General features: G+C 39.7%; 1 protein-coding gene across 4 annotated transcripts in view; it reads left to right on the plus strand.

The window, feature by feature from the left end:
• The window catches only part of LOC129093035 (solute carrier family 12 member 6-like), a 28,629-nt gene extending 19,598 nt beyond the window's left edge, over positions 1 to 9,031 (plus strand). For 2 of the 4 annotated variants that reach the window (XM_054600900.1, XM_054600899.1), the window contains 13 exons: positions 356 to 474; positions 570 to 668; positions 781 to 900; positions 1,168 to 1,272; positions 2,007 to 2,175; positions 2,265 to 2,460; positions 2,568 to 2,737; positions 2,842 to 2,973; positions 3,821 to 3,928; positions 4,011 to 4,067; positions 5,790 to 6,070; positions 6,159 to 6,292; positions 6,712 to 9,031. In XM_054600900.1, the coding sequence (XP_054456875.1) occupies positions 356 to 474; positions 570 to 668; positions 781 to 900; positions 1,168 to 1,272; positions 2,007 to 2,175; positions 2,265 to 2,460; positions 2,568 to 2,737; positions 2,842 to 2,973; positions 3,821 to 3,928; positions 4,011 to 4,067; positions 5,790 to 6,070; positions 6,159 to 6,292; positions 6,712 to 6,803 (1,782 nt within the window). In that variant the 3' untranslated portion in view covers positions 6,804 to 9,031. Of the gene's footprint in view, positions 1 to 355; positions 475 to 569; positions 669 to 780; positions 901 to 1,167; positions 1,273 to 2,006; positions 2,176 to 2,264; positions 2,461 to 2,567; positions 2,738 to 2,841; positions 2,974 to 3,820; positions 3,929 to 4,010; positions 4,073 to 5,789; positions 6,071 to 6,158; positions 6,293 to 6,711 lie in introns of those variants that run through there. The other 2 variants (XM_054600901.1, XM_054600902.1) reach the window with 2 other exon arrangements.
• Positions 9,032 to 11,803: the final 2,772 nt, after the last annotated feature.

Below are 11,803 nucleotides of genomic sequence, written 5' to 3' on the forward strand. Positions count from 1 at the left end.
ATTTATTGAGATTTTGAGAGATTTTCTGTATGCTTTAGTAGATTTTTTACATTTAAAAGGATTCATTTTTTGGGGTAAAGTCGGATTTTCCTGTTGCACTTGTAACATTTATTTTCACTCTTTCTCCTTTTGTGTGTGTGTGTGTGTGTGTGTGTGTGTGTGTGTGTGTGTGTGTGTGTGTGTGTGTGTGTGTGTGTGTGTGTGTGTGTGTGTGTGTGTGTGTGTGTGTGTGTGTGTGTGTGTGTGTGTGTGTGTGTGTGTGTGTGTGTGTGTGTGTGTGTGTGTGTGTGTGTGTGTGTGTGTGTGTGTGTGTGTGTGTGTGTGTGTGTGTGTGTTGTGTGTGTGTGTCTTCCAGGTGTTTGGACATGGGAAGGCTAATGGGGAGCCCACCTGGGCCCTGCTGCTGACAGCCCTGATAGCCGAGCTGGGGATTCTTATCGCCTCTCTGGACCTGGTGGCTCCCATCCTTACAATGTAGGACTCAGACTGTGTGTGTGTGTGTGTATGTGTGCATGCCTTTCTGCCTTTCTCCTTCAGGGGCTTCAGTTCATTATCTGTTCTTTATTTAGGTTCTTCCTGATGTGTTATCTGTTCGTGAACCTGGCTTGTGGCCTCCAGACTCTCCTGAGGACGCCCAACTGGAGGCCACGCTTTTCCTATTACCACTGGTACTTACACACACACACACACACACACACACACACACACACACACACATTCTACACACATACACAGACATAAACATAAACACACTCTTATCTGTGCCTCTGGTGTGTCCAGGACCTTGTCATTTTTGGGGATGACTATCTGCCTGGCGCTCATGTTCATATCTTCCTGGTACTACGCAATCGTTGCCATGGTGATCGCCGGCATGATCTACAAGTACATTGAGTACCACGGGTAGGTTGCCATGGAGATGTATTCCCCACACATGATGATACATGTACAGCATGGTCAAGAGTGGTGTGTGTGTGTGTGTGTTCAAAAAAAATAAGAAAATTGTGTGTTTAGAAGTATCAGTGTGAATCAGTGTTTTATTTATTTATTTCTTTTTAAATGTGTGTGCAGACCACACTATAAATCCCACAATATACACAGTGCATATCATGCCTCACATACATGTATCCCTGTGTGTGTGTGTGTGTTTGTGTGTGTTTGTGTTGTCAGAGCGGAGAAAGAGTGGGGGGATGGGATCCGCGGTCTCTCGCTCAGCGCTGCCCGATATGCCCTCCTGAGGTTGGAGGAGGGACCGCCGCACACCAAGAACTGGAGGTACAGAACCGAAGCTCGCTTTTCTTACAACCTGTCATCACATCTATTATAACTGCACTGTGATCACAAAGGTCAGCCTGCATGCCGTCCATTAAATAGCTTTACATCACCATGGTCCCCTTTATATTCTGTAATACAAAATTGTACTTTTTCTTTTTTTTTTCATCAAATGTTTTCAATTCTGAATGTAGAAACTTTAATACAATATTCCTCAACACAATTAACATTATTTGAACTATGTAGGCTACATTTTCTAGTTTTTGACATATGCTCTTTTTTTTTTTTTTTTTAATGAGCCGAATGCAATGGCGTTGATAGTTTCACAACGTCATGCACGTAACATAAAGACGCCTATACAAACGTACAATGTGATGACGCAAAAGACAGAAGCCTCAGCTTTCCTCTCTAAAAAGAATGAATGCTCTGTCTATTGTGTTTTTTTATTTTATTTTAGATCAATTAAACCGCATCATGTAAACAACGGTCTGCTTTTAAATGTTTAATTAAGAAATGAAACAAACGGAGGAGAGCGAGCCATATTTAGTCTGATATCACCAAATGGAAATCTCTTATTCGAACTCCATTTTTTTCACACATTACTTATGGAGCCTTTTTTTCAATGCATACTTTATTTTCCTCCATAGATTTTGCAGAAGGAACCTGCTGTTATTGATTTATTTGAAATCCACATCCTTTAACACACACCACTCATCTTCTCGCCCGCTCCTCTCCAGGCCTCAGGTGTTGGTCTTGCTAAAACTGGACGAGGACGCCCACGTCAAGTCTCCTCGGCTGCTGACGTTCGCCAGCCAGCTGAAGGCGGGAAAGGGCCTGACCATCGTCGGCACCGTCGTTTCCGGCAACTTCCTGCAAAGCTACGGAGAGGCCCTCGCTGCCGAGCAGGTAGGAGGTTCTATCTTGGCAGCGGGATCTGTGAGTTGATGTAGGTTTTTTTTGTATGTCCATAGATCTACTTACCTTCCCTCTTTCAGACTCTGAAGCACCTGATGGATAAGGAGCGCGTGAAGGGCTTCTGTCAGTGCATCGTGGCCCAGAAGCCGCGTGAAGGCATCAGTCACATGATCCAGTCCAGCGGTCTGGGAGGAATGAAGCCCAACACCGTGGTGATGGGCTGGCCTCACGCCTGGAGGCAAAGCGAGGACCCGCAGGCCTGGAAGACCTTCATCAGTGAGTCGAAGAGGATGGAAAACAATTATGTCGAATTAAGAGTTAGAAGATGCTCTTTTCCTGATCTCGTGTTTTTAGGCTAACAGCTCCCCCTATCTTCCTTCCAGACACGGTGCGGGTGACCACGGCAGCACACTTGGCTCTGCTGGTGCCCAAAAACATCTCCCTGTTCCCCAGCAACAGCGAGCCCTGCACAGAGGGCTACATCGACGTCTGGTGGATCGTCCACGACGGCGGGATGCTGATGCTGCTGCCCTTCCTGCTGCGCCAACACAAGGTGGGAGCGTGTTTTTATTTTTTTTCTGTATTTCAACAAAAAAGAAATTCAACGTCTCGCCGTCATTGAAAATATCACCAGAATGAGTGTCCTCTCCTACTCAGGTGTGGCGTAAGTGCGGGATGCGAATCTTCACAGTGGCCCAGATGGAGGATAACTCCATCCAGATGAAGAAGGACCTGGCAACCTTCCTCTATCACCTACGCATTGAGGCCGAGGTGGAGGTGGTTGAGATGGTAGGCTCCTCACAACGCCGGGGTGGTTTATCGGGACATTTTCATTCATTTATATTGTGGAAGAAATATTCTTAACATGTTTTTGTTTTCCTTGCAACATGCAAGAAGACAAAGACCTGATTGAGACACATTTTTAGCCACACAGATGCAGTAATGCAATAATATAAGAACCACAAAACTGGTTATTTCATACAGCAGTTAGTGGTGTTTGTGCTTCTGGACGCCATCTAATGTAAACTAGCGTTGGCTACGAGGCAGGTAGGGTTGAGCTTAAACAAAGTAGAATCTGCACACTTGTTCCCTGGATTCTCTGTGCTTTCACCTCTCGTATCTTGAGAAATTACCTCGGCAACCTACAAAACTTTTGAGTCTAAGTGACTAATGGGGACAGCAATTTTTTGATCTGAGCCATCTGAGCCCGTCAGTGGCAAGAAGTGGACATTTTCGTGGGCCGAAATTGGCGGTGCGGAATGCCCCAGAAGGTTGACGTTACCAGCTGAAGGGCTCTCACTAAATTGCTCAACTGGACCAATAAAAAAAATATTGTCCTCATAAGTCACTTAGACACAAAAACATGGGGGAAAAATGTTCCTGGTTGAAAAATACCGAAGATACCCTTTAATGTAGCAGCTGCTGTCTCTGCGTTTTTTGCACGTTGTCATAATTTGATTTTCAAGACATTTTGCGCATCGTGCAAAATCTAAAATTCCAACCCAAGTAACAAATCATATCTATAGCTAGTGAAAAACTAATTGTGGGTCATTCACATTTACTGCTATAGACAATACAGAATCTAACAGTGTAACAGAGCTCATCTTTATGATTGTTTTCTCTCATCTCCTCTCAGCACGACAGTGACATCAGTGCATACACCTATGAAAGGACCCTGATGATGGAGCAGAGGTCTCAGATGCTCCGACAGATGCGACTGTCTAAATCGGACCGGGAAAAAGAGGTATGAACACCTGTTGTGTACAAAGGTCCTCCATGGCATACTCGTCTGATCTGTTTGTGATTGTCGTGCATCATTTTATCAGGGAAATCCTGGTAGCGGCAGCAGTAGGCCAGAGGCAGGTGGAGCTACAAGGTCTCAGGTGAGGTCAGTGGTTATGGCCAGCTGTGAGTTCACAAGTTTTATCACATTTCAAAAGTTATGAATAGTGGAGGGTTTAGCTGAGACAGTTTAGACATAGTTAGAATATCTATCATCTGTTGGTTTTAAAAAAAAGCATGAGTGATTTAAAATATGACAGAACTCTTAAACATTGTTGTAATAACAATAATTATATGATAAATGTCATTTAAAATCAAAGAAAAGTCCTGTAATGATGAATAATTTGCTCTATCACTGTTATTTTTTTCAATGTTTATGACATAAAACCAGACGTTAGAGAGACTTGAAGACAGGAGTTTGATAGGTTTACGCATAATCACATTTTATATATGCCTCTGTCTGAGAGCTGGATATATTGGTAACATATTTTGTCACATTACAGGGTGAGAGGGTCACTTTATACAGAAATTGACCACACGCTGATATCTTTGTTTCATCAACCTTTTAAATGTATAACAGTGGGAACAGAATCTCCCGTTCAGCTTTAATATTAAAGTTCATTTCATAATCTTTCTCCGCCGGTCTCCTCAGCGGGCACGCTGGAGTTTTGATGATGTAAGTTCACTGGTCGCACAGTAGGACAGCATCAGGAGTATTTAATGACTTCGAGCAGTTTAGACATAGTGACCATCCTAGACACGTTGTTAAAGCAAAGAGCATGTGATTTTTAGATCAGTGAATCCTTCAGAAAAAGACAAAAAATGAAAGTCTGAATGTTTTTAGGCCTTTTGAAAATCGGTACACCAATGATAATTCCCCAGTAAATGCACATTTAGCTAGCAAATTAGCATAGTTAATTGGAAGAAGACTTACTGCTTCTAGTTGACCCTGACCTTTTGAACTTTCTAGTGAAAAGGGAAAACAAAATGAGAAACAGATAGAGCTCAGTAAGATCCGATCTCACTCCCAAATTCATCGTCCCAAGTTTTTTTTTATCTGAAGGATTCAATGTAGAGTTTGTCCAATAGTGAAGTTAATATATGCTCATCTGGGTCAAATGTACTTGGTTATTAAACTGCCTTTCTCTAAATGCACTGACATGAGAAAGAGCAGGAAGGGAAACTTCCTTTTCTGCTCTTTTTATTACTCACTTCTGAGTTTCAGTTGCCATTTGACTCATGTCAGATTCGTCCCTGTAGATATTCCCCCAGTGCCTCCGCTAGATTAAATCATGTAACCTGTGTTTTGTTCGAGCCAGTTAGGTGACCTTGTGTTGTCTGTAGGTGTATCTGTCCCTCAGGTACAGGAGTATGGAAGTCATTGCTCAAACACGTAGACAGAGACAGACAGGTAGAGACAGGTAGAGAGAGAGAGAGTAGAAGGAAGAGGCAGGTAGAACTAGAAAGGTTCACTCAGCAGTATTGTGTGATAACATGAATACAACACAAACACCGACAACACAAAAACAAAAGGCGACGTATACAGACAATCGGCGCAAAGTTGTCATTTAAGACACTCTCATACAATCTTGCCATAAAAGATAATAAATTTCACCAAGCACCCTAGAGCAAACGGTCAATAATCAAAATAAATATGCAGTTTTCTGCAGCAGAATGCAAGTTTAGCCTCAGACAGACACATAGATGCACGCTCACTCACTCACTCACACAACAATTGCATAATTCTCCTGGCAGAGATGATTGTAAAGGTTGAGATGAGGAAAAAAATAACGTGTTTTTTGTGTCTTTGTACCAAAAACCAGGCCCAGCTGGTGAAAGACCGTAACTCCATGCTGCGGCTGACGAGCATCGGCTCAGACGACGACGACGACACGGACGGCAATGAGCGAGACAGAAGCACGAGCACAGCCGGCGGCGGCGGTGGGGGAGGAGGAGGAGGAGGAGGAGGCGGCGGCGGCGGCAGCACCGAGCACCATCGGCGAGTTCAGATGACCTGGACCAAAGAGAAGTCCTCGCAGTACAGAGCGATGCACTCCGGCTGCTCCACGCCGGAGGGCTTCAGAGACATGCTCAGCATCCGGCCGTGAGCAGAGAATAACACAATCGCAGTTTCTCTCTTAGCGTTAAAGTTCATTTGCCAGGTTGTTGAAGGCGTCTCGTTTTCCCCTCAGGGATCACTCCAACGTCAGGAGGATGCACACCGCCGTCAAGCTCAACGAGGTCATCGTCAATAAATCCCATGATGCCCGGCTAGTCCTGCTCAACATGCCAGGACCCCCCAGGAACACGGAGGGAGACGAGAACTGTATCCTTTAACGCTGAGGGGTTTCACTGTTTATCAGTTATTTCACCAAATTCAATATTTAAGCTACCAGGAGGCTTCTTCAGAAGTGATTGTGGTCAAATAGCGTCAGAAACATGACAATTTCTGTATCTTTTCAAAAAAAAAAAAAAACGATAACCTGACCTTTCCTCTCACCCACCAGGGGTTGAACTTCTCTCTCTAGCTCTCTTTTTTTTATTCTTGACACGACTATTTCTGTCGCTTTTTTTAAACAAACAAGTGCAACATCATGAGTGTCTTAAAGGAAAGACATGTCTTAAAATGTACGTCATATTTTGCATATTAAATCAGACTCTCTTCCTGACTGATATTTTTTGTCATGTGGAGACAAAATCCACTCCCCTAAACTCTGCAGAGACACTCCTTAACTTGCCGACCAGACATGGAGTTCCTCGAGGTCCTTACAGAAGGTCTGGAGCGTGTCCTGTTGGTGAGGGGTGGAGGAAGTGAAGTCATCACCATATACTCCTGATCGGACAGAAAACGGAGGAAGCCGGCGTTAAAGACGCAGCCGATGGCGAGGAAGTGAGCGAAAGGGAGGGGGGGGGGACCTGTGAGCTCCGGGGCCCAAAAAGAGAGAGACCACCGTCACGCCCGACACCTCCCCTTTTTCTTCTTCTTTACACCTCTCTGTCATGACAAGGGTTTCCTTTCCACTTACGTCAAGCTACAGAAAATGCCAACACAATTCCACGAGCAAAACAATAAGAGTGATCAGCTGTGTGTGTTTGTTTGTGTGTGTTAGTGTGTGTGTGTGTGTGAGAGTCATCCACCTGAGGGAGATTGGGTTTGTTGGGAGGAGAGGACCGGTTTTAGGGGGGGGCGGGCGGTGGACCAGCGGATGTGACCAATCGTGAAATGTAGAGAGCGAGAGGCTGTGAAGCGTCCCAGAAACGGAGCAGTCATTCCACTGACGAGACTCAGGATTGCTTTTTTTTGTTTGTTTGTTTGTTTTTTGTTTGTTTTTGTACAGAATGTATTTTGGAAGAAGATGTGAGCGCTCTTGAGAGTAGGCTGAATGTCTGGAATCAAGTGTGTTTTTTCTGTTTGTTTTTTGTTTTTTTTCTCCTTGAAGACACAGTGAAGTTTATTACAATACGACTTAAAAACTGGAAAAGTAACGCTGCATCAAAGGAAGTGAGGCGCCTCCAGTTTTAAATCTGTTTACCGGTTAATTTAAAGGAAATCCGTGTGCTTTTGTACCGTCTCCCTGCTGTCATGTATGTAATGCATAAGAAATGTTGCCTCCCTTTTGTTTGAATTTGTTTCATCCAGAGTCTAGTTGAAGTTTGGACTCAACTTCTGTTCAAATGGTTCGTTGGTCAAATCTTTAAGCTTTTTTTTAAATCATAATCTGTGCTCTTGTATGGAGGCCCATTTATGGCAGGAAAAGTAAAAATGATGAATGAAATGATGGTCAAGGTAAAAATAAAAATGCTACATTTTATTTATTTGCTGTCTTAATTATGACTCATTATTTTGACTATAAATTTAATTTACAAAGTCAAAATTATGAAATTAAGTATAATCTAAATTTAAATAAAAAAAGACTGAATGAAAAGTTACAAAAGCAAAATCATTCGATAGGATGTCAAATCAATTATTTAGCTTACAAAAGTGATAACTATAAATTAATTCAAATTTTTGACTAATTCAAGTCAAAATAATGACATAGCAAGGCATATATATCTGATCAAAAAACATATTTTGTTTCAAAAAAAGACAGGAATAGTCAAAATACTTAAATCCAAATTAAAATTTGTTGAGGTGGACTTTTTATCTCATCATTTAGATTTGTTCCCTCTTTCTTTTTGTCTTTCTTGATTAAAAATGGGCTTCTATACATCAGCTTCTCCATAATCTCATAAAAACAAACGACATATCTTTCAGTCAAGCCGTCAAACGCCAGCAGTGTGCTTGGCCATCAAGTCGGCTCTGCGTTGAGAATGGGGAATCTGTCACTTATATGAAGATGGGAGGAGCTGCCTTCATGCTCCACATTTATGGATTTGTGATGTCAACCAAGATCCCAGGAAAATGATTACCAATGATAAGGAAACGTCTCCTCTGTGTCGTGCCATAAAGTGTCCCCGCGTTGGACGAAGAGTGTGTTTTAATAACGAGGTCGGACTTTGTGCTCGTGAATTCCTCGTATAGAGAAGAATGAAACAGTATTGTTGACACACTGGACCATCATGGAGAGGACCACTGCACTGCATGCTGTCAAAACGTCACTGTCACTTGGAGAGAAGTGTGTGAGTGTGTGTGAATGGTATATGTGTTCACTTGACTCATTATGGTGTTTCCCATTCCCTCTAATGGGAATATTGGCTGCTTTGTGTCGTGTGAGCTTGTGCCCTGGAACTCTACACCTCACCAGACACCTAAACAAAACCTGCTGACATCCTGCTGTGTGTGTGTATGTATGTATGTGTGTGTGTGTGTGTGTGTGTGTGTGAGCTTGTTACTAATGTAAGGAGCTGTAAACTAGAGGTGTTGCTTTTTGTTCTTTTTTTCTTTTCTTTTTTTTACAGTGTTATCGTGCAGGGATTATTTTATGTTCACAGTTTTTTCCTAAACTTTTTTTTGTTTGTTTTTCTTGCTTGTACATAAAGACAATAATGATCCCAAGTTTTATCTTTTTTTAATTACATTAATATAAAAAAAAAAGGAATCATAAAAAACTTTGCTTGAAAAAAATGCGGGGAAGAAATAAAGCAATTTTGAAAGAAAAGTGACAAGATCTGTGACTCTTTTATTTTGGTAAATTACAATGACAAAGGGTCTGTTGTTGTTGTTGTTGGCTATTATTGATACTAGAATTGATGATGAAAAGGCTTCAAGATTAATTTGCCTGTTGGATACATTTATATACACAATTAAACTAATTATAATTTATTATGTATCATCATACAGTACCAGTCAAAAGTTTGGACACACCTTCTCATTCAATGGTTTTTCTTTATTTTTATTTTTTTCTACATTGTAGATTAATATTGAAGACATCCAAACTACGAAGGAACACATCTGGACTTAATACAATACAAATACACTGTGCAATACAATAGTTATAATAGTTTCTGTCTCTATATATAATATTTCAGTTACTGTGGATTCTTTACTGTTTTCTACTGTTTTTTTATTGCTCATTTGCATATTTATAATACTTATTTCTGATCTTGTTTTTTTTTTACTATGTCTTTTGTTTGCACTATCCTCTATGCTGCTGTGATCCTGTAAATTTCCCCGCTGCGGGACTAATAAAGGATTATCTTATTTTATCTTATTTTATACAATTCTAACATATTTGAGTTATGAATCTCAACTGAATTTCTGAGTTAATTTTTCAGTTGTAAAATGTCAAACTAAGTATACAGCGACGTTCTCACAACTCTTTTTTTAACACCTTGAACTAACAAACTTAGATTAAAAAAAATGTTTTTTCTACATTGCAGATTAATATTGAAGACATCCAAACTATGAAGGAACACATATGGAATTATGTGGTAAACAAACAAATGCTCAACAAACCAGAATATGTTTTATATTTTAGATTCTTCAAAGTAGTTGAATGAGAAGGTGTGTCCAAACTTTTGACTGGTACTGTACAGTACATAAGAGAAAAAACAACAAATCCTCACAGTTATGAAGCTGGAACTTGTGAATTTGCTCCATAAATGTCACAAAAAATGAGATCAATTTTTACATTTTTAAAAGATCACACTGACAGAAGCCTTATTTTTTTAATCTTGAATGTTGAACTCCATATTCCTGAATAATAATGGTAATCCACAAAAAAAAAAAAAAAAAAAAAGAGATTCTTAATTAACTGACCTTTATTCTGAAACGCCAACGTCACTTCCTTGTTTTACGTTTTGCGTGATGACGTCACTTCCACTTGTACGTACAATCCGGAAGCCGGGTTCGCTGTTGTGATATTTGAGGAAATCAATTCTGGGCGAAGTTCACTTCCAAAAAGTGGGATCAAAACAAAACATAAGTCAGATTTCGGGGGTGAGCATGGAGGTAAGAGTAGTTGGTATTAGAAACTTTTGACTTTTTAATAATAAAAAAAACACACTTTTGTCTTCACATGTGATGATAAAGTTCTAACACATGATCTTTGGTTTTATTGATTAAGACTTATTGATTGTGTGTTCAGTGTGATTAGAGTGTGTCAGGGCAATAGTCACAACAATAATCAACTGAAAAAAAGTTAATTAATTTTGTCATTTTGGATTAAAACAGGTGAGGGCAGAATGACAGGCAACTTCCAGAAGAAGCTTTCAAAATAAAACCAGGAAACATTATTTTTAAAGCAATTTATGGAGCAAATTCACAAGTTCCAGCTTCATGAATGTGAGGATTATTAGTTGTTTTTCTCTTATATATGATGATACATAATAAATTATAAATGAGTTAAATTATGTACAGTACCAGTCAAAAGTTTGGACACACCTTCTCGTTCAACTACTTTGAAGAATCTAAAATATAAAACATATTCTGGTTTGTTGAGCATTTGTTTGTAAAAAAAAAGTTGTGAGAACGTCGCTGTATACTTAGTTTGACATTTTACAACTGAAAAATTAACTCAGAAATTCAGTTGAGATTCATAACTCAAATATGTTAGAATTGTATAAAATAAGATAAAATAAGATAATCCTTTATTAGTCCCGCAGCGGGGAAATTTACAGGATTACAGCAGCATAGAGGATAGTGCAAACAAGAGACATAGTAAAAAAACAAGATCAAAAATAAGTATTATAAATAAGCAAATGAGCAATAAAAAAACAGTAAAGAATCCACAGTAACTGAAATATTATATATACAGACAGAAACTATTATAACTATTGTATTGCACAGTGTATTTGTATTGTATGCAGCCTCGTGCAGTTTCTTGTTGTCAACATATTCACCAAGATCTGTGATAAACCCACTGATGCCCACTAGAATACATCATCGTCTAAGGTGGGTTCTGAACGATTACCTAATATTTTAGGTGAAGTTCTCTATATTAAAAAAAAGCTCTTTTTTTTTAAGTTTAGTTTAGTTTAGTTTATTTGCACAATTGAAAAATATAAAAAACATAACATTGATAAATGATATTACAGTGCAGGAAGAGGCAGAAAGCCCACTGGTCTTATTTGAAGCCTCCACCTATATAATATTTTAAAAAATCACAATACTATAACGAATACAATCTTAGATCTCAGTTCTGGTAGTAGATCATTTGTGTTTAATCAAATTAACCCAAATCAACAGACATTTAGTGTTATTCCAGCATAGGAATTCTTAGTCTTTGGGCAAATAAGGGTACTTTGACGGTGCATGGAGAAAGGAAAGAGGCTAATGTAAAACCTTAGTGTAAATAGAAACACTTGCTGTACAAAGAAGATAATTGTGAGAACAATACATTACATTATTATATTCCTTTATTGATAAATTTGGGTATAGTATGTGTATTTATTGTCT

The sequence above is a fragment of the Anoplopoma fimbria genome, chromosome 7 (assembly GCF_027596085.1).
Source record: "Anoplopoma fimbria isolate UVic2021 breed Golden Eagle Sablefish chromosome 7, Afim_UVic_2022, whole genome shotgun sequence".
NCBI classification, from domain to species: Eukaryota; Metazoa; Chordata; class Actinopteri; order Perciformes; family Anoplopomatidae; genus Anoplopoma; species Anoplopoma fimbria.